At 49.1% G+C, this 22,601-nt stretch overlaps 1 protein-coding gene across 4 annotated transcripts in view; it reads right to left on the reverse strand.

Moving 5' to 3' along the window:
• Nucleotides 1-22,601, reverse strand: part of LOC134927634 (intraflagellar transport protein 70A) — a 254,713-nt gene that overhangs the window by 199,591 nt on the left and 32,521 nt on the right. For all 4 annotated transcript variants that reach the window (XM_063922382.1, XM_063922384.1, XM_063922383.1 and 1 more), the window contains 2 exons: nucleotides 11,642-11,698; nucleotides 10,519-10,654 (listed from right to left, as the gene is read on the reverse strand). In XM_063922382.1, coding sequence (XP_063778452.1) covers nucleotides 10,519-10,654; nucleotides 11,642-11,698 — 193 coding nt within the window. The remainder of the gene's footprint in view (nucleotides 1-10,518; nucleotides 10,655-11,641; nucleotides 11,699-22,601) is intronic.

Below are 22,601 nucleotides of genomic sequence, written 5' to 3' on the forward strand. Positions count from 1 at the left end.
CTCGCACCACGCGACATATTTTCGCCAAATGCGGTGATAATGTTTCGCGGTGACTTCCTTCCTTGCCTTAATCAAGGTAGGAATGACTTCTTCTGGAATGCCTTTCCCTTTTAGGATCTGGCGTTCAACCGCCATGCCGTCAAACGCAGCCGCGGTAAGTCTTGAAAGAGACAGGGACCCTGTTGTAGCAGGTCCCTTCTCCGAAGTAGAGGGCACGGGTCGTCCGTGACCAACTCTTGAAGTTCCGGGTACCAAGTCCTTCTTGGCCAATCCGGAGCCACTAGTATTGTTCTTACTCCTCCTCACCGTATAATCTTCAATACCTTTGGTATGAGAGGCAGAGGAGGAAACACATATACTGATTTGTACACCCAAGGTGTTACCAGTGCGTCCACAGCTATTGCCTGTGGATCTCTTGACCTGGCGCAATACTTGTCCAGTTTCTTGTTGAGGCGAGACGCCATCATGTCTACCATTGGTCTTTCCCAACAGTTTATTAGCATGTGGAAGACTTCTGGATGAAGACCCCCCTCTCCCGGGTGAATATCGTGTCTGCTGAGGAAGTCTGCTTCCCAGTTGTCCACGCCCGGGAAGAACACTGCTGACAGTGCTATTACGTGATTCTCCGCCCAGCGAAGAATCTTGGCAGCTTCTGCCATTGCACTCCTGCTTCTTGTGCCGCCCTGTCTGTTTACATGGGCGACCGCCGTGATGTTGTCCGACTGAATCAACACCGGTTTTCCTTGCAGGAGTGGTTCCGCCTGGCTTAGAGCATTTTAGATTGCTCTTAGTACCAGAATGTTTATGTGAAGAGACTTTTCCAGGTTCGTCCATACCCCCTGGAAGTTTCTTCCTTGTGTGACTGCTCCCCAACCTCTCAGGCTGGCGTCCGTGGTCACCAGGATCAAATCCTGTATGCCGAATCTGCGGCCCTCCAATAGATGAGCCTTTTGCAACCACCACAGAAGATATACCCTTGTCCTTGGCGACAGGGTTATTCGCAGGTGCATCTGAGGATGCGACCCTGACCATTTGTCCAACAGATCCCTTTGGAAAATTCTTGCATGGAATCTGCCGAATGGAATTGCTTCGTAAAAAGCCACCATTTTTCCCAGGACTCTTGTGCATTGATGTACAGACACCTTTCCTGGTTTTAGGAGGTTCCTGACAGGTCGGATAACTCCTTGGCTTTTTCCTCGGGAAGAAAAACCTTTTTCTGAACCGTGTCCAGAGTCATCCCTAGGAACAGCAGACGTATCGTCGGAAAACATCTGCGATTCTTGGAATATTTAGAATCCAGTCGTGCCGTCGAAGAACTACTTTAGATAGTGCTCTTCCGACCTCCAACTGTTCTCTGGAACTTGCCCTTTTTAGGTCGTGCAAGTAAGGGATAATTTAGATGCCTTTTTTCTTTGAAGAAACATCTATTTCGGCCATTACCTTGGTAAAAAGGCCCGGGGTGCCGTGGATAATTCAAACGGCATCGTCTGAAACTGATATTGACAGTTCTGTACCACGAACCAGAGGTACCCTTGATGAGAAGGACAAAATTTGGACATGGAGGTAATCCTTGATGTCCAGGGACACCATATAGTCCCCTTTTTTCCGGTTCGCTATCACTGCTCTGAGTGACTTTATCTCGATTTGAACCTTTTATGTAAGTGTTCAAAACATTTTAGATTTAGACTATGTGTCACCAAGCCGTCTGGCTTCAGTACCACAATATAGTGTGGAAAAATAATACCCTTTTCCTTGTCGTAGGAGGGGTACTTTGATTATCACCTGCTGGATATACAGCTTGTGAATTGTTTCCAATGCTGCCTCCCTGTCGGAGGGAGCCGTTGGTAAAGCAGACTTCAGGAACCTGCGAGGAGAAGATGTCTCGACTCTCCAATCTTTACCCCTGGGATAATACTCGTACGATCTAGGGGTCAACTTGCGAGTGATCCCACTGCGCCCTGAGACTCTTGAGACTACCCCCCCACCTTGAGTCCGCTTGCACGGCCCCAGCGTCATGCTGAGGACTTGGCAGACGCGGTGGAGGGCTTCTTTTCCTGGGAAAGGGCTGCCTGCTGCAGTCTACTTCCCTTACCTCTATGTCTGGGCAGATATGACTGGCCTTTTGCCTGCATGCCCTCATGGGAAAGGAAAGATTGAGGCTGAAAAGACGGTGTCTTTTTTAGCTGAGATGTAACTTGGGGTAAAAAAGGTTGGATTTCCCAGCTGTTGCTGTGGTCCCCAGGTCCGATGGACCGACCCCCAAATAACTCCTTCCCTTTATACAGCAATACTTCCATCTGCCGTATGGGATCTGTATCACCTGACCACTGTCGTGTCCCTGACATCTTCTGGGAGATATGGACAACGCACTTATCTTGATGCCAGAGAGCAAATATCCCTCTGTGCATCTCACATACATATATATAGAATGCATCCTATTAAATGCTCTACATGAATAAAATATTTTCAGTCAGGGAATCCGACCAAGCCAACCCAGCACTGCATCTCCAGGCTGATGGCGATCGCTGGTCGCAGTATAACCACCGTATGTGTGTATATACTTTTTAGGATATTTTTCCAGCTTCCTATCAGCTGGCTCCTTGAGGGCGGCCGTATCTGGAGACGGTAACGCCACTTGATAAGCGTGTGAGCGCCTTATCACCCTAAGGGGTGTTTCCCAACGTACTCTAATTTCTGGCGGGAAAGGGTATAACGCCAATATTTGCTATCGGGGTAACCCTACGCATCATCACACACTTCATTTTATTTTATCTGATTCAGGAAAAACTACAGGTAGTTTTTTCACTCCCACATAATACCCTTTCTTGTGGTACTTGTAGTATCAGAAACACGTAACACCTCCTTCATTGCCCTTAACGTGTGGCCCTAATGAGAAATACGTTTGTTTATTCACCGTCGACACTGTATTCAGTGTCCGTGTCTGTGTCTGTGTCGACCGACTGAGGTAAATGGGCGTTTTTAAAACCCCTGACGGTGTTTCTGAGACGCCTGGACCGGTCCTAATAGATTGTCGGCCGTCTCATGTCGTCAACCGACCTTGCAGCGTGTTGACATTCTCACGTAATTCTCTAAATAAGCCATCCATTCCGGTGTCGACTCCCTAGAGAGTGACATCACCATTACAGGCAATTTCTCCGCCTCCTCACCAACATCGTCCTCATACATGTCGACACACACGTACCGACACACAGCACACACACCGGGAATGCTCTGACAGAGGACAGGACCCACTAGCCCTTTGGGGAGACAGAGGGAGAGTCTGCCAGCACACACCAAAAACGCTATAATTATATAGGGACAACCTTATATAAGTGTTTCTCCCTTATAGCATCTTTTATATATATACAATATCGCCAAAATCAGTGCCCCCCCTCTCTGTTTTAACCCTGTTTCTGTAGTGCAGTGCAGGGGAGAGCCTGGGAGCCTTCTCTCCAGCTTTTCTGTGAGAGAAAATGGCGCTGTGTGCTGAGGAGATAGGCCCCGCCCCTTTTTCGGCGGGCTCGTCTCCCGCTATTTTTGAAGTTAGGCAGGGGTTAAATATCTCCATATAGCCTCTGTGGGCTATATGTGAGGTATTTTTTGCCTCTAATAAGGTTTTTATTTGCCTCTCAGAGCGCCCCCCCCAGCGCTCTGCACCCTCAGTGACTGTTGTGTGAAGTGTGCTGAGAGGAAAATGGCGCACAGCTGCAGTGCTGTGCGCTACCTTTATGAAGACTCAGGAGTCTTCAGCCGCCGATTTTGGACCTCTTCTCTCTTCAGCGTCTGCAAGGGGGCCGGCGGCGCGGCTCCGGTGACCATCCAGGCTGTACCTGTGATCGTCCCTCTGGAGCTAGTGTCCAGTAGCCAAGCAGCAAATCCACTCTGCACGCAGGTGAGTTCACTACTTCTCCCCTAAGTCCCTCGTTGCAGTGATCCTGTTGCCAGCAGGACTCACTGTAAAGTAAAAAACCTAAGCTAAACTTTCTCTAAGCAGCTCTTTAGGAGAGCCACCTAGATTGCACCCTTCTCGTTCGGGCACAAAATCTAACTGGAGTCTGGAGGAGGGTCATGGGGGGAGGAGCCAGTGCACACCACCTGATCTGGTAAAAGCTTTACTTTTTTGTGCCCTGTCTCCTGCGGAGCCGCTATTCCCCATGGTCCTTTCAGGAACCCCAGCATCCACTTAGGACGATAGAGAAATATCCATTGTTTTGCAGATAAGGTGGAACTGGAACAATGACCTGAGTTTGTACCAGTTTTTGAATGGCGTCCTGTAAGGTTATACTTGCCTCTTGTGTAACTGGTAAGCCTGATTTGAAGAAACTGTGAGGTGGGAGCTCCTGAAACTCCAGTCTGTAGCCCTGGGAAATAAGATCTATGACCGAGGGATCCTGGCACGTACCTGTCCAGATGTGACTGAAAACTTTTATTCAGGCTCCCACCTGCCAGTCTTCCAGGCATCGCGGTCCATCGTCATGCTGAAGGCTTTGAGGAAGCAGAGCTTGAGCTCTGTTCCTGTGAACCGGCAGTTGCTGGTTTGCTTGGTTTACCTCTAGCGCCTCTGGTGGCTGTAGAAGAACCTCTGGTTTTGCCCTTAAACTTGGCAGTCCGAAAGGACTGTAGATTAGGTCCTGAGTAGGCCTTCCTGGCTGGGGGAGCTGCAGAAGGAAGATACGTGGACTTATCCGCATTAGCCTCGGAGATCCATTTGTCTAGTTTATCTCCAAATAAGGACTCTACTGTGAAGGGTAGGACTTCCACGCCTTTCCTGGAGTCCGCGTCAGCTGTCCACTGGCGTAGCCCTAAGCCTCTGTGTCCTGACACTGCCATAGCATTAAACAAGCCTATGTCTTTTATGGCTTCCACCATAAAATTTGCAGAGTCCTGTATATGTTGCAGGAGTAAAATAATCTCCCCCTGAGGCAAGGTATCTAACCCCTCAAGTAGGTTACCCCGCCATTTGTCAATGGCCTTAGTAATCCACCCACATGCTATAGTGGGTCTCTGGGCCACCCCAGCAGCTGTTTACAAAGATTTGAGTGTATTCTCAATTCTACGATCAGTCATGTCTTTTAGGGATGCTGAACCCGGGACAGGCAATACAATTTTCCGTGACAGCCTGGATACTGATGCATCCACTATTGGTGGATTTTCCCATTTTTTCCTATCCTCAGGAGGAAAAGGAAAAGACGATATCAACCTTTTAGGGATTTGAAATTTCCTAGAAGGATTAACCCACGGTTCTTCAAACAGGGTATTTAGTTCCTTTGACACAGGAAAAGTACCTGAGGATTTCTTTTTTATATTAACATAAGATTCCTCAGTCACCTCTGTCACCTTATCAGGGATATGCAGAACTTCTCTGATAGCTTCTATGAAAGCATCTATTCCCTGTGACAGAGTAGCCTCCCCCACCTCTGAGTCCACCTCCCTCTCCTCTATGTCTGACCCTTCATCATCAGAGTCAGACTGCAAGATATGAGCCAAAGGACGTTTCTGCGGACAAATGGTAGGGGACTGAGACGCTGGTTTAGGTACTGAGTCTCTTTTCATAAACTCAGTCATGTCACGATCCGGGTATCTGGACGCCATTATTTGCCATTTAGATGTCTCCTGAGGCTGGCTCAGCGTTCCAGGGCCGGATCTCACCTGTGTTACTGATGTCCATGCTCTACATCTCCCTCCTGTCACTCTGAGACGCTGTCACAGCGGCATCACGTTTGGCGTCTCCAGCCTCTGCGGCCTCTGCGGCCTCCGCCGCCGCTCCTGTGTTTCCGGATTACTGATTGTCAGTGTGGCGTTTCATGTCTGCCGCGATCCCCGCTGTCATCCATGTGGTTCCAGTGTGCAGGTTGCCAGTGTGACGTCTCCTGCCCTCCGCGGTCTGCGCCGCCATTACTGCCGAATCTCCACATGGTTTCTCAAACTAACTTTCCCTCCAAGTGCTAACATGGGCGCAGCCATGTTGGTTTCAATCACATGCCTCAGTTTCCACCAATCCGCTGCTTCTGGAATCTGCATAATTGCCCAGCCAATGCCTGCCTTGCTGCAGGTATAAGTATCCTGTGCCTGGGCCAGGAAGTGGTCAGTGCTTTGGTTGTCAAACCTTGTTCCAGTCTATCGCTCTCCTGTGATTGTTTCTCCAGGTTTCCAGCTCCTGTTACCAGCAGCCACTAAGAGACCCGCACCTGCTTTCCATCTTGCGGTGCAGCCTGACTCTGCAGTCCTCCGTGACTACTCCAGCTTCCAGCTACAAACCATCTGCTTCCAGCGATCAGCTTCCAGCAGTATCCAGCTTCCTTAAAGTGCCGGTGTTGTTCCAACGGATATCTCCATACCAGCAGTATCCACAAACCATCGGTAACCACCTTTCATCTTTCCAGTATCCACGCTCCCTAGCTTCATCATATCACCTGGCTGGTTCCATCCAGCATCCACTCCGTGTTTTCATCATCTGGCTGGTTCCATCCAGCATTCACAGCAGTCCTTTCAGCTACAGTGATCCAGCTCCAAGAATTACATCTGCTGACGTGTTCCTCGGCTATCCTCACTACTACAGATAGGCCTGGTAAGGACAAACCATCTATGGGACTTTAACATCTGATCCATATCCTACCAGTGCTCTGTGGCTCCAGCCAAGATCTTAGTGATCCAGGAACTGTACCATTTTTATCACTGCTTAGTCTTTATTTACTGCTGTGCAAAATACGGAGTTTGTTAATAAAACTTTTATTGACTTTTAAACCCTGGGTGATCCTTCTCCACAATACTTACATGTCCAGGGGTCTGATTAAACCTTTTAAGTTTAAGTTTATCCCAGCCCCTACAACTGAGGCTTCCTCCTGTCAGCCCAGACCCTCAGTTGTGACAAGTCATCGATTGTCTTAAGTATTGCGTCTTTTTCTCATTGCGGGACAATTTAGTAGAAATATTGGAAATCATGCCTCTAATGAAGTCCAGCCAAGCTGGCTTTGCACCGCTAGCCTGGGAGGGTACACTGCACTGAGTACACTGTAGTGAACCCCCTGGAGAAGAGGAACACTGTGCCTTACATGAAACACACTCTTTGTCTGACATAATGTGACAGTGACAGCACACACACGCAGGAACAGGTTAAATGCACAATTAACCCATAAAGCGCTCTTCCAGTGAGACACAGAGATAGTATGGAGCCAGTACACCGTGCCCTTACTGCTAATGCCAAGCTTAGCCGGGTCGCAGACTAAGTACCCAGATTGGTTACTTAGGTGGTCATTCCGAGTTGATCGCAGCCAGCAACTTTTTGCTGCTGCTGCGATCAACTAGTCCACGCCTATGGGGGAGTGTATTTTAGCTTAGCAGGGCTGCGATCGCTTGTGCAGTCCTGCTAAGCTAAAAAAATTTTGAGCAAAACATGACTAGCCCTGGACATACTTACCCTGTGCGACGATCTTTGCGATACTGGAGCCAGCTTTGACGTCAGACAGCCGCCCTCCGTTCTCCAGGACACGCCTGCGTTTTCCTTACCACTCCCCGAAAACGGCAGCCAACGGTCCGGATCCGCCCAGGAATGCCTTCTTTCTGTCAATCTTCTTGCGGTCGGCTCTGCGACTGCTTTCTTCGTAGGACGCAATGTAACCTGGCGACCCCTGTCGCCGGGCAACGACGCGCGTGCGCAGGCCACACATTCCAGACCCGTTCCCACCGCAGCGACAAACCGCTGCGTGCGAACGGGTCGGAATGACCCCCTTAGTACAGTAGTAAGCGCTCCCCCCCGCTATGACTCCCTGGTACCGCTGAGGTAATCTGGAGTTTCTCCGGAGGAGCTGCGCGTCCCTATTAGTCAGCGTCTGTGTCCACTGCAGAGGGAAAATGGTGTGCTGCTGGATCCGCTCATAGTGAAGCCCTGCCCCCTCAATGGCGCGCGGTCTTCCCGCACTTTTATATACTGGCTGAGGTAATTTTGTACCTAAAATGGAGTCAGCCCCTTTTTAAGTCTGTAATGCCAGTCTGGGTACTGTGTACACATATAGTGTACTGAGACTCAGTTCGCTCCCTCAGAAGCCGTGCGTCTATACTGTGTACTGAATCTAGAGACCCAGCCGCCCCATGTAGAAGCCGTGCGTCTCCGTACCCTCATGCCGCCATAATGGCTGGCGACTCGATAACCGGGACACCAGCTTAGTACTCACCACTCTTCTAACTTCTGGCTCTGTTAGGGGTGGTGGCGTGCTGCGGGAATGTACGCTCGCCGTGGAGGGGCTTGCGAATAGGTCCCTCAGTAGATAGTGTCCGGTCAGCGGGGAACGGTACCATTAACCCTTCAAGAGGTTGGGCCATTACCCCCACCCCACCCTAAGTCCCACGAAGCAGGCAGGCTGGTGCCATCCAGTCCTGCCTGAAAATAACAAACAGATAAAATAAATGCAGAAAACTCTTCAGGAGCTTCCATCGACGTGACCGGCTCCTCCGGGCACATTTTCTAAACTGAGTCTGGTAGGAGGGGCATAGAGGGAGGAGCCAGCCCACACTCTCAAACTCTTAAAGTGCCAATGGCTCCTAGAGGACCCGTCTATACCCCCATTGTACTAATGTGGACCCCAGCATCCTCTAGGACGTAAGAGAAAACCTTAAAACGCTGTAGCAGGCGTAACAGTATTCCATACCATTATCAAAAAACACACTATCAAATTCTTAAAGTGCCCAAGGCTCCTAGTGGACCTGTCTAAACCCCATGGTACTAAATGGATTCCCAGTATCCCCAAGGACGTAAGAGAAAATAATTTTTCTTCTACGTGAAAAATAAACCTAGTTAGGCACTTTGGGGCAGATTGAAATGTGGTGCATGCCACGAGCTAGACATCTAAAGGAATAGGCTTCTATCGGAGCTATTCAATTGTACATCCGATAGATGCCCATTACCTGCGGTAGACACATTTATTCTTGAAGTCTCTGAAGGTGTGAGAAAAAATGTGCTTAAAGTCTGTAGTTTGGGCACCCAAAGACAGACTTTTAGATGCCCAAATGGCAACTTTAGATGGGTTTAGCGGCTTTGTGCGGCTAAACCTGGAGTTGTCAGCCACGTAAAATACTAATGGTCATCTGATCAGAGCCACAATTGAATAGCTCCGATATACGCCCATTAATATAGATGCCCAGTGGAAGGGGGGGAGCAACAACTGAATCAGCCTTATTGATATTACAGCCATCCTTTAAAAAAAAGTTTAAATAAAAATTGATATGTTAATACGTGACAGTGGAACAGACCATTATCAGATACAGTTAATAAGTGTTAAGGGGGTACACACGGATAGATCCGTGCTTAAAATCTAAGCAATCTTGCTAGATTGCTTAGATTTTAAGCACAGATCTGCCGTGTGTATGCCCTCCAGCGATAGCGATGCGCGGCCCCGCACATCGCTATCGCCGATGCTAGATTGAGCCTGCATGCATGCTCAATCTAGCGGGTCGCTCACTTCACCGTTGTGTGAAGTGAGCGGCCCCCCGTCGGCTTTCCCCCTCGCTCAGCACATCGCGCTGTGCTGAGCGGGGTGAGAGATGTGTGCTGAGCGGTCTGTGTTAAGATCGCTCAGCACACATCTCTCCCGTGAGTACCCCCCTTTAGTTCTACAGCAAGTGACATGATCAACCTATTGAGGTTATAAATCACATACTACCTGCATTTCCCCATTGCTATCCATCAACATATTGTTTTCATAGAACATTTAGGTTAAAAGAAGAATACCTCACATTGGGGGTAATTCCAAGTTGATCGCAGCAGGAATTTTGTTAGCAGTTGGGCAAAACCATGTGCACTGCAGTGGAGGCAGATTTAACATGTGCAGAGAGAGTTAGATTTGGGTGTGGTGTGTTCAATCTGCAATCTAATTTGCAGTGTAAAAATAAAGCAGCCAGTATTTACCCTGCACAGAAACAAAATAACCCACCCAAATCTAACTCTTCCTACACATGTTATATCTGCCTCCCCTGCAGTGCACATGGTTTTGCTCAACTGCTAACAAAATTCCTGCTGCGATCAATTTGGAATTACCCCCATTGTGAGATGTCATATTAGCAGATACAGTTGATATCTCACAGTTCTGTACAAAGCAGTAACCTATCTGCCAAAGCTCTTTCTATCCAAGGCTGGATTAATAATAGGGCAAATGGGACTATAGCTCCAAGTCTCAACATAAAAATAGGCCCATAGTCTTGATGACAAAACGATCACCAGCTGCCCAGCTTGACACACCGTCTAACATAAACCATAATATTAAACTTGAATTTCTATTTTCCTGACAAATTATGTAATTTTTCTGCTTTACCATATCTAGTGAGACACTGGGGCTGATAGTATCGGGTGCGTACACGTCCACATAGCTTTGGCCACTCCCACACTGCACTGGTCACAGCTCCTCTGCTTCTCACTATAGGCTCTTGATCATTTTCAGCCCCAGGCCCATGTGGCTCTAAATCTGTCCCTGCAAATATCCAAACCATAAATACAATAGTAAATATCTCTAAACCATTATTATTTACCTTGTTTATATCCAACAATCTGCATGGCAGTAATGAATTTCTTGCATGCTTCTTCATACTGTCCTTCCTTGTACAGCAAACTTCCCAAATTTATCTCACATTCTGGATCATCCGAAGGCATCTGTTCTACCAAACTCTAATAGATGGTATAAAAAACAATAAATCATACCATGCTGAAAAAGCAGTCACCATATGTTTTGTCGTATAGACTTACCCAGAGGGGGATAAGGCCTGACTGCGGACAGGGTGGACACTGGGCTGTCAATATATATTGACACTCCCCACGGACCCCGTGACAGCTTGCAGAGACCCTGCCCCCTTCCCCCTGGCGCTTCTGGTGACACTCTTGCACAGCCATAAACGCTTTGGACTCGCAGACAGATAGCACTGAGAGCCACAATCCCCCCCACCCCCTACAACCAGACCCGTTGACAGCTTACACAGGCAGCCACGACCGAACCCCCCCCCCCTCCCCCGCCGGTGGCAGTTTGCACATATAGCCACAACCCCCCACTGCAACTGGACCCAGTGACAGCTTGCACAAAGAACAATTGACCCCCCCCCCCCCCTTTCCCCAATGACAGCTTGCAGAGATACAACTCCCCCCAGTGATAGTGACTCTCCCCCCCCACACACACACACACAATGCAACTGGTCCTGGTGACAGCTTGTACAGATAGCCACAACCACCCTCCCCTACTCCCAGTTTGCACAGAACCCCCACCACTGACCCGGTGATGGGGTGGGGTGCCTGGGCACTACCTCAGCGGCAGATATCGGGCCTGGTGAGGGGTTGGGGATGGAGTGCTTTGGGCACTACCTCAGCAGCAGATGTCGGGCCTGGTGAGGCGGAACTTGGTCCTGGTGAGTGTCCAGACGATGGAGTGTCATGTGCTCCAGGGGAAGACACCGCCCCTCCTACACATATATAACTAGGAACTGCCAGGTTCAGAACTCGGGAGCGGCAGAATATTAATAATATAATTTTTTTCTTAAAAGCATGGTGCAGGGCGTTGCTTGCTGGGCCATCGGGCACCCAAAGCAGCGGGGCCCCATAGAAACGCAACCCTTGTACCCTCTACAGTTACGCCACTGCATGTAACTTTGCACTGTCACTTCATACCTTAGCTGCTGACAGGTCTTCTTCTCCATATTTGATGCAAGCTTGTAACTTCAACACCTAGAACCCAAAAAAATGCATCAGAACTATTTAATTTATATTTTTAAGATGAGGCAAACCAATTATTTAATATGTCCCATTATAGAATTTTTTATAAAGCTTTCCTATCTGTTATAATTATCCAGAATGGTATGTCCTGAGATGGCTTTTATTGCCACGACGGAGTGGGAACAGACCACAAGAGGAGTACCCAGCGCTGACCAGTTAAGTATTGCAGGGAGGGCAGGATATGGGTGGGCCGAGGTGACCCATCCATTTTTCTAAAGATTATTTTAGTAGAGACATAACTACACCTGTATAACACAAGCGATGCTCTTATTTTACTAAATATTTTTAGAAAGACAAAACAGTTATAAATAAAATAGGAATTTAATACCTACCGGTAATTCCTTTTCTCGTAGTCCATAGGGGATACTGGGAAGTATTAGTACCATGGGGTATAGATCGGGTCCATTGGAGCCTGGCACTTTAAGAAATCTTCAGTGTGTGCTGGCCCCTCCTGCAGACCAAGTCTAGGAAAATTGTGCCCGAAGAGACGGACATACTTTGAGAGAAGAAAAACATACAATAGCGGTGAGGTAACGAACCAACACACAACAGTAACAAAGGAAAGCAACGCTTATCAGAACAAAAGGAAAGCAACGCTAACCAGAACAGGAACAGGGACAGCAATAGCAGACCCAACCAAGAACTTACAACCAAGTAAGCAGGAAAAACGAAGCACTGAGGCGGGCGCCCAGTATCCCCTACGGACTACGAGAAAAGGAATTACCGGTATTAAAGTCCTATTTCCTCTAACGTCCTAGGGGATACCTTAGGGTAGTCCCAAAGCTCCCAGAATGGGTGGAAGAGTGCTGAGACCCCTGCAAAACCGCCTGACCAAACTGAAGGTCTTCACCGGCCAAGGTATCGAACTTATAGAACTTAACAAACGTGTTCGAACCCGACCGAGTAGCAGCTCGGCACAACTGTAAGGCCGAGATGCCATGGGCAGCTGCACAGGAGGAACCCACCGACCTAGTGGAGTGGGCCTGAATAGAACTCGGCAGAGGCAACGTTGCTGAAGAATAAGCCTGTTGGATAGTAAGCCTGAGCCAACGGGCAACGGACTGCTTAGAAGCAGAACATCCAATCTTGGTAGCGTCGTAAAGGACAAAAAGCGAGTGAGACTTCCTGTGATGAGCAGTCCTCTTGACGTAAATCCTCAAAGCCCAAACCACGTCCAAGGACTTTGAGCAACCGAAAATGTCAGACAATACCGGAACCACTATCGGTTGATTAATGTAAAAGCCGATACCACTTTTGGCAAAAACTGTGGGCGAGTCCTGAGCGCCGCCATATCCTTGTGAAATATCAAATAAGGGCGTTTACAGGATAAGGCCCCCCAATTCCGACACACGCCTAGCAGAGGCCAAAGCCAGCAACATGACGGTCTTCCATGTAAGATATTTCAAGTCCACCCTGTGTAAAGGATCAAACCAGTCCGATTGGAGAAAGGTCAGGACCACCGTGAGATCCCACGGAGCCGTGGGAGGGACAAAGGGTGGCTGAATGCGAAGGATACCCTTCAGGAACGTTTGTACCTACGGAATTACAGCCAGCTGTCTCTGGAAGAAAATAGATAGGGCTGAAATCTGAACCTTGATGGAGCCTAACCTTAGGCCCATATCCACGCCTGATTGCAGGAAGAGCAGAAAATGGCCAAGTTAAAAATCCATCGTAGAATATTTTCAACTTTCACACCAAGAAACATATTTCTTCCAGATACAGTGGTAATGCTTCGACGTGTCCACCTTTCGGGTTTGGACCAGAGTCGAGATGACCTTGGAAGGAAGACCTTTTCTGACTAGAATCTCCCTCTCAACTTCCAAGCCGTCAAACGTAGCCGCAGTAAGTCTGGATAGACGAACGGGCCTTGCTGAAGAAGATACTTTTGAAGTGGTAGAGGCCAGGGTTCCTTGAGAGACATGGTCAGGAGGTCCACATACCAGGCCTGGCGAGGCCAATCCGGGGCAATTAGAATTGCTTGAACTCTTTCCCTTTTGAGTCTTTTTAGAACTCTGGGAATGAGAGGAATCAGAGAGAACAGATAGACAAAATGGTAGGTCCACGGCGCCGTCAGAGCGTCCACTGCTGCAGCCTGCGGATCTCTCATCCTGGAACAGTAGCGACGGAGCTTCTTGTTGAGACGAGAAGCCATCATGTCTATAAACGGGCAGCCCCACCGTTGAACATTTATCGGAAGACTCCTGACTCGACCACCTCCCTTGGAACTGTGCCCCCTGGGTCACAGTCCCCCAACCACGGAGGCTCGCATCCGTTGTCAACAGAGTCCAAGACTGGATTCCAAAACTCCAATCCCTCCACAAGGTGAGAGACTTGTAGCCACCATAACAGGGAGATCCTTGCTTTCGGCGATAGGGATATCCTCTGGTGCATGTGCAGGTGAGACCCCCGACGACATGTCCAAAAGATCCAGCTGGAACGGACGGGCATGGAACCTGCCGTGTTGGATGGTATCCAGACTCTAAGTCGACACACATTAGGTCGACATTGAGTAGCTCGACAAAGACAATAGGTCGACATGACCATTTAATTTTTTTTTACTTTTTCATACTTTACGATCCACGTGGACTACAATTGGGAACGGTAACTTGTGCCGAGTGGAGCGGTAGCGGAGCGAGGCACCTTGCCCCGAGCATGGCGAGCAAAGCGAGCCATGCGTGGGGACGCGGTGCACTAATTGGGGTGCCCCGTCACTTTACGAAGAAAACGACACCCAAAAAAATTAAACTCATGTCGACCTATTTCTTGTGTCGACCTAGTCACTGTCGACCAATAGGTGTCGACCTAGACACTGTCGACCCAGAGTCCCATACCCATGTTGGTCTGCCTCATAGGAGGCCACCATTTTGCCCAGTAGTTGAATGCAAAGGTGCACCGAGAAACGACGTGGTCTGAGCACAGAGCGGACCATAGCCTGAATTGTCAAGGCTTTGTCCATAGGGAGGAAAACTTTCTGAGACACAGTGTCAGTATCACCACCAGGAACTGAAGCCTCTGTGACGGTTCCAGGTGTGATTTTTGGAAATTGAGGATCCACCCATGGTCCATAAGAAGACGTGTAGTCATAACAGAAGCTCCCTGGACACCGCCTTTATGAGGATATTGTCAAAGTAAGGGACTATGGGGGTCATTCCGACCTGATCTCATGCGCAGTTGTTTGCAGCGGTGCAATCGGGTCTGAACTGCGCATGCGCCGTGACCACAATGTGCAGGCGCGTTGCTGCCCGGCGACGGGAACCGCCGGCCAGCGTGGGACCTTACGAAGAATGCGATCGCAGCGGAGATCGCAAGGTGATTGACAGCAAGTTTCTGAGTGGCTACTGACCGTTTTCTGGGAGTGCCGTGGAAAACGCAGGCGTGTCCAGGCGTTTGCAGGGAGGGTGTCTGACGTAAATTCCGGGACCTGACAGGCTGAAGTGATCGCAGTGGCTGAGTATGTTCAGAGCTACTCAGAAACTGCACAAAAACTTTTTGCACAGCTCCCCTGTACAAGCGATCGTACACTTGCTATGTTAAAATACACTCCCCCCATAGGCGGCGACTATCTGATTGCACGGCTGCAAAAAATAAGAATTTACTCACCGGTAATTCTATTTCTCGTAGTCCGTAGTGGATGCTGGGAACTCCGTAAGGACCATGGGGAATAGCGGGCTCCGAAGGAGGCTGGGCACTCTAGAAAGATCTTAGACTACCTGGTGTGCACTGGCTCCTCCCACTATGACCCTCCTCCAAGCCTCAGGTAGGTACTGTGCCCGGACGAGCGTACACAATAAGGAAGGATTTTGAATCCCGGGTAAGACTCATACCAGCCACACCAATCACACCGTACAACTCGTGATATGAAACACAGTTAACAGTATGAAACAATAGAGCCTCTCAACAGATGGCTCAACAATAACCCGATTTAGTTAACAATAACTATGTACAAGTATTGCAGATAAACCGCACTTGGGATGGGCGCCCAGCATCCACTACGGACTACGAGAAATAGAATTACCGGTGAGTAAATTCTTATTTTCTCTAACGTCCTAAGTGGATGCTGGGAACTCCGTAAGGACCATGGGGATTATACCAAAGCTCCCAAACGGGCGGGAGAGTGCGGATGACTCTGCAGCACTGAATGAGAGAACTCCAGGTCCTCCTCAGCCAGGGTATCAAATTTGTAGAATTTTGCAAACGTGTTTGCCCCTGACCAAGTAGCTGCTCAGCAAAGTTGTAAAGCCGAGACCCCTCGGGCAGCCGCCCAAGATGAGCCCACCTTCCTTGTGGAATGGGCATTGACAGATTTTGGCTGTGGCAGGCCTGCCACAGTATGTGCAAGCTGAATTGTACTACAAATCCAACGAGCAATAGTCTGCTTAGAAGCAGGAGCACCCAGCTTGTTAGGTGCATATAGGATAAACAGCGAGTCAGATTTTCTGACTCTAGCCGTTCTGGAAACATATATTTTCAGTGCCCTGACAACGTCTAGCAACTTGGAGTCCTCCAAGTCCCTAGTAGCCTAGGCACCACAATAGGCTTGTTCAGGTGAAACGCTGACACCACCTTTGGGAGAAACTGGGGACGAGTCCTCAATTCTGCCCTATCCATATGGAAAATCAAATAAGGGCTTTTACAAGACAAAGCCGCCAACTTTGATACTCGCCTGGCAGAAGCCAAGGCCAATAACATAACCACCTTCCACGTGAGATATTTTAGATCCACGGTTTTTAGTGGTTCAAACCAATGTGATTTTAAGAAACTCAACACCACGTTGAGATCCCAAGGTGCCACAGGAGGCACAAACGGGGGCTGACTCTGCAGCACTCCTTTTATAAATGTCTGAACTTCAGGTACTGAAGCTAGTTCTTTTTTAAAGAAAATCGACAGAGCCGAGATCTGTACCTTAATGGAACCCAATTTAAGGCCCATAGTCACTCCTGCTTGCAGGAAATGCAGAAATCGACCTAGTTGAAATTCCTCTGTTGGGGCCCTTTCGGCCTCACACCATGCAACATATTTTCGCCATATGCGGTGATAATGAGTTGCTGTAACCTCTTTCCTGGCTTTAGTAAGCGTAGGAATGACTTCCTCCGGAATGCCCTTTTCCTTCAGGATCCGGCGTTCAACCGCCATGCCGACAAACGCAGCCGCGGTAAGTCTTGGAACAGACAGGGCCCTTGCTGCCGCAGGTCCTGTCTGAGTGGCAGAGGCCATGGGTCCTCTGATATAAATTCTTGAAGTTCTGGGTACCAAGCTCTTCTTGGCCATCCACGAGTATCGTTCTTACTCCTCGCCTTCTTATTATTCTCAGTACCTTTGGTATGAGAGGCAGAGGGGAGAACACATAAACCGACTGGTACACCCACGGTGTTACCAGAGCGTCCATAGCTATCGCCTGAGGGTCCCTTGACCCGGTGCAATATATTTTATAGCTTTTTGTTGAGGCGGGACGCCATCATGTCCACCTGTGGCCTTTCCCAATGGTGTACAATCCTATTGGAAGACTTCTGGAGGAAGTCCCCATTCTCCCGGGTGGAGGTCGTGTCTGTTGAGAAGATCTGCTTCCCAGTTGTCCACTCCGGGAATGAACACTGCTGACAGTGCTAACACAAGATTTTCCGCCTATCGGAGAATCCTTGTGGCTTCTGCCATCGCCATCCTGCTTCTTGTGCCGCCCTGTTGGTTTACATGGGCGACTGCCGTGATGTTGTCTGATTGGATCAGTACCGGCTGGTTTTGAAGCAGAGGCCTTGCCGGCCTCAGGGCATTGTAAATGGCCCTCAGGTCCAGAATATTTATGTGTAGGGAAATAACCTGACTTGACCAAAGTCCCTGGAAATTTCTTCCCTGTGTGACTGCCTCCCAGCCTCAAAGGCTGGAATCCATGGTCACTAGGACCTAGTCCTGTATGCCGAACCTGCGGCCCTCTTGAAGATGGGCACTCTGCAGCCACCACAGTAGAGATACCCTGGTCCTTGGAGACAGGGTTATCAGCCTATGCATCGGAAGATGCGATCCGGACCACTTGTCCAACAGGTCCCTCTGAAAAGTTTTTGTATGGAACCTGCCTAATGGGATTGCTTCGTAGGAAGCTACCATTTTTCCCAGAACTCGCGTGCAATGATGCACCGCTACCTATTTTGGCTTCAGGAGGTCTCTGACTAGAGATGACAACTCCTTGGCTTTCTCCTCCGGGAGAAACACTATTTCTGGTTTATGTCCAGAACCATCCCCAGGAACAGTAGACGTGTCATAGGAACCAGCTGTGACTTTGGACTGTTTAGAATCCAACCATGCTGTTGTAGCACTTTCCAAAATAGTGCTACCCCGACTACCAACTGCTCCTTGGACCTCGCCCTTATAACGAGATTGTCCAAATACGGGATAATTACAACTCCCTTATTTTGAAGGAGTATCAACATTTCGGCCATTACCTTGATAAAACACCCTCGGTGCCATGTACAGTCCAAACGGCAGTGTCTGGACTTGGTAATGGTAATCCTGTACCACAAATCTGAGGTACTCCTGGCGAGGATGGTAAATGGGGACATGCAGGTAAGCATCCTTGATGTCCCAGGATACCATGTAATCCCCCTCGTCCAGGCTTGGAATAACCGCCCTGAGCGATTCCATCTTGAACTTGAATTTTTGTGTTCAAGGATTTTAAATATAAAATGGGTCACACCGAACCATGCGGTTTCGGTACCCCAACCCGTGTGGAATAGTAACCCCGTCCTTGTTGAAGTAGGGGCACCTTGAGTATTACCTGCTGGGAATACCGCTTATTAATTGCCTCTAGCACAGCCTCCCTGCCTGAGGGAGTTGTCAGCAAGGCATATTTTAGGAAACGGCTGGGGGGAGACATCTCGAATTCCAGCTTGTACCCCTGAAATACTACTTAAAAGAAACAGGGATCCACCTGTGAGCGAGCCCACTAATTGCTGAAATTTTTGAGACGGCCCCCCACCGTACCTGGCTACACCTGTGGAGCACCCGCGTCATGGTGTGGCCTCACAGGAGGCGGGGGAAGAATCTTGATTCTGGGAACAGGCTGACTGGTGCAGCTTTTTTCCCTCTACCCTTGTCTCTGTACAGAAAGGAAGCGCCATTTGACCCGCTTGCTTTTCTGAAGCCGAAAGGACTGTACCTTTGTCTGTGAGGAAACCTGGAGGTAAAATTATTTCTTCCCAGCAGTTGCTGTGGATACGAGGTCCCAGAGACCATCCCCAAATAATTCCTCACCCTTATAAGGCTCTCTATGCGCTTTTTAAGTCAGCATCACCTGTCCAGTGACAGGTCTCTAATACCCTCCTGACAGAATGGACATTACATTTATTTTGGATGCCAGCCGGCAAAATATCCCTCTGTGCATCCCCCATATATAAGACGACGTCTTTAATATGTTTTTATGTTTGCCAACAAGTATCCCTGTTTGACAGGGTCACCGACCACGCTGCAGCAGCACTATCTGCAGGTCTCAGTCTAGTACCTGAGTGTGTAAATACAGACTTCAGGATAGCCTCCTGTTTTTTATCAACAGGTACCTATTAAAGTGGCCGTATCCTAAGACGGCAGTGCCACCTTTTTTTTTTTTTTTTTGACAAACGTGTGAGCGCCTTATCCACCCTAGGGGATATCTCCCAGCGTAACTTATCCACCTGGCGGGAAAGGGTACGCCATCAGTAACTTTTTATAAATTACCAGTTTCTTAACGGGGGAACCCACGCTTTCACACACTTCATTTATTCATCTGATGGGGGAACAAAACACTGCCTGTTTTTTCTCCCCAAACCTAAAACCCATTTTTAGAGGTGCTTGGGTTAAAGTCAGAAATGTATAACACATTTTTATTGCCGGGATCACGTCACGGATGTTCCTAGTGGATTGTGTATATGTCTCCACCTTGTCGACACTGGAGTCAGACTCCGTGTCGACATCTGTGTCTGCCATCTGAGAGAGCGGGCGTTTTTGAGCCCCTGATGGCCTTTGAGACGCCTGGGCAGGCGCGGGCTGCGAAGCCGGCTGTCCCACAGCTGTTACGTCATCCACCCTTTTATGTAAGGAGTTGACACTGTCGGTTAATACCTTTCACCTATCCATCCACTCTGGTGTCGGCCCCACAGGGGGCGACATCACATATATCGGCCTCTGTTCTGTCACCATATAAGCCTCCTCATTCAACATGTCGACACAGCCGTACCGACACACCGCAGACACACAGGGAATGCTCTAAACGAGGACAGGACCCACAAAAGCCCTTTGGGGGGACAGAGTAAGAGTATGCCAGCACACACCAGAGCGCTATATATATACAGGGACTAACTGAGTTATGTCCCTAATAGCTGCTTTTTATATAATATACTGTATACAGTGCCAATTTTAATGCCCCCCCTCTCTTTTCCCTCTTACTGTACTGTAGAATTGCAGGGAAGAGCCAGGGAGCTTCCTTCCAGCCGAGCTGTGAGGGAAAAATGGCGCCAGTGTGCTGAGGAGATAGGCTCCGCCCCTTTTTCGCGGCCTATTCTCCCGTTTTTTATGGAATTCTGGCAGGGGTATTTACCTCATATATAGCCCCTGGGGCCATATATTGAGGTATTTTAGCCAGCCAAGGTGTTTTTATTGCTGCCTCAGGGCGCCCCCCCCAGCGCCCTGCACCCTCAGTGACCGGAGTGTGAAGTGTGTGAGAGGAGCAATGGCGCACAGCTGCAGTGCTGTGCGCTACCTTGGTGAAGACAGAGTCTTCATGCCGCCGATTTTCCGGACCATCTTCTTGCTTCTGGCTCTGTAAGGGGGACGGCGGCGCGGCTCCGGGACCGAACATTAAGGCTGGGCCTGCGGTCGATCCCTCTGGAGCTAATGGTGTCCAGTAGCCTAAGAAGCCCAATCCGGCTGCAAGCAGGCGAGTTCGCTTCTTCTCCCCTTAGTCCCTCGCTGCAGTGAGCCTGTTGCCAGCAGGTCTCACTGAAAATAACAAATTCTAAGACTATAACTTTCTAAGAGCTCAGGAGAGCCCCTAGTGTGCATCCAACCTCGGCCGGGCACGAAATCTAACTGAGGCTTGGAGGAGGGTCATAGTGGGAGGAGCCAGTGCACACCAGGTAGTCTAAGATCTTTCTAGAGTGCCCAGCCTCCTTCGGAGCCCGCTATTCCCCATGGTCCTTACGGAGTTCCCAGCATCCACTAGGACGTTAGAGAAAACTGCTACCGTGCGATCAACTCAGAGTGAGGGCCCATGTTCACACCCATCATGCGTAGCTGCAGCATCATTTACGCCATAACTTTAGTGAACACCCTCGTGCCGTGGATAGGGCAAGGGGCAAGGTCTGGAACTGGAAGTGGCGGTCCTGTATTGCGAATCTGAGACACGCCTAATGCCAAGGCCATGTTGGGATGTGCAGATATGCATCCTTGATATCCAGGGATACCAGGAATTCCCCTTACTCCAGGTCAGAAACCACCGCTTTAAGAGATTCCATTTTGAACTTGAACACCTGTAGATACAGGTTCAGAGATTTGAGGTTCAAGATTGGCCGTACTGATCATCCGGTTTCGGTACCACAAATAGGCTTGAATAAAACCCCTTGCTTCTGAGCAGAGCAGGGACCGGAACAATCACCTGTGTGTGTAGAAGTTTTTGAATTGCGTCCTGCACGGTAACTTTTGCTACAGATAAAGCTGGTAAGCTTGACCTGAAGAATCTGTGAGGAGGGAGTGATTGAAATTCCAACCTGTACCCTTGGAATATGAGATCCCTCACCCAAGGGTCCCGGCAGGACTTCACCAATACATGGGCAAAATATTGCAGTCGAGCACCCACCTGAAAGTTCCCCTGCAGCTGGGACCAACCGTCACGCAGAATGCTTTGTGGAGGAAAAACCTGAGGTCTGGTCCAGTGATGTCACAGCCGCTGGTCTGCGAGATTTACCTCTATTTCCACTGCCCGCATTTGATGCACCCCTGGCCTGCCTCTAAACCTGGCCACACGAAAGGACTGTAGAAAGGACCGGGGTAAGGACGTCTAGCCGGAGACGCAGAAGACAGCAGATAGGTGGACTTACCTGCCGTTGCTTGAGAAATCCACTTATTTAATTCCTCCCCAAACAGGGCATCCCCCGTGAAGGGAAGATTATCCACACCTTTTTTGGAATCAGCATGCTCTGTCCATTGTCGCAGCCACAGAGCCCTGCGGGATAAGATCGCCATAGCTGTGGATCGGGCATTACTGAGGCCTATCTCATGAGGTTAGCAGCATCCTGGATATTTTGCAATACAGTCAGGATGTCATCCTGAGGCAAAGTGTCAAACCCATCAATGATATTACCAGACCACTTAACCCTTGTGATCCACCCACAAGCAATGGTGGACCTCTGTACGACTCCCACTGCGGTGTAAATGGATTTGAGTGTGGTCTCAATTTTACGGTCAGCAGGGTCTTTTAGACAGATAGCACCAGGTACAGGCAACACAAGGGAGAAAGGGAAGGAATTTAGCAACCGCTTAGAGGTTTGAAATTTGTCCGGATTAACCCATGCCTCTTTAAAAAGTGTGTTTAATTCCTTGGAGACGGGGAATGTGGCAGTAGATTTTGGTTTCACATTAAAAAAACAACTCTTCCTCAGGTTCTGTCTCTTTATCTGGTATATTGAGGACTTCTCTAATAGAATATATTAGGGCTTCCATACCCTGAGACACTGTATTATCACCCTCTACTTCCACTTCACCTTCTTCCAAATCTGGCAAGTCATTTTCAGAGTCAGATTGGAGTACGTGTGGGAGTGTGCATTTATGTGAGACCAGCAGGGGGGGCTGTGAAGCCAGTCTGTGGTCAGCAGCATTGACTAAAAAATCATCCACA

The sequence above is a fragment of the Pseudophryne corroboree genome, chromosome 5 (assembly GCF_028390025.1).
Source record: "Pseudophryne corroboree isolate aPseCor3 chromosome 5, aPseCor3.hap2, whole genome shotgun sequence".
NCBI classification, from domain to species: Eukaryota; Metazoa; Chordata; class Amphibia; order Anura; family Myobatrachidae; genus Pseudophryne; species Pseudophryne corroboree.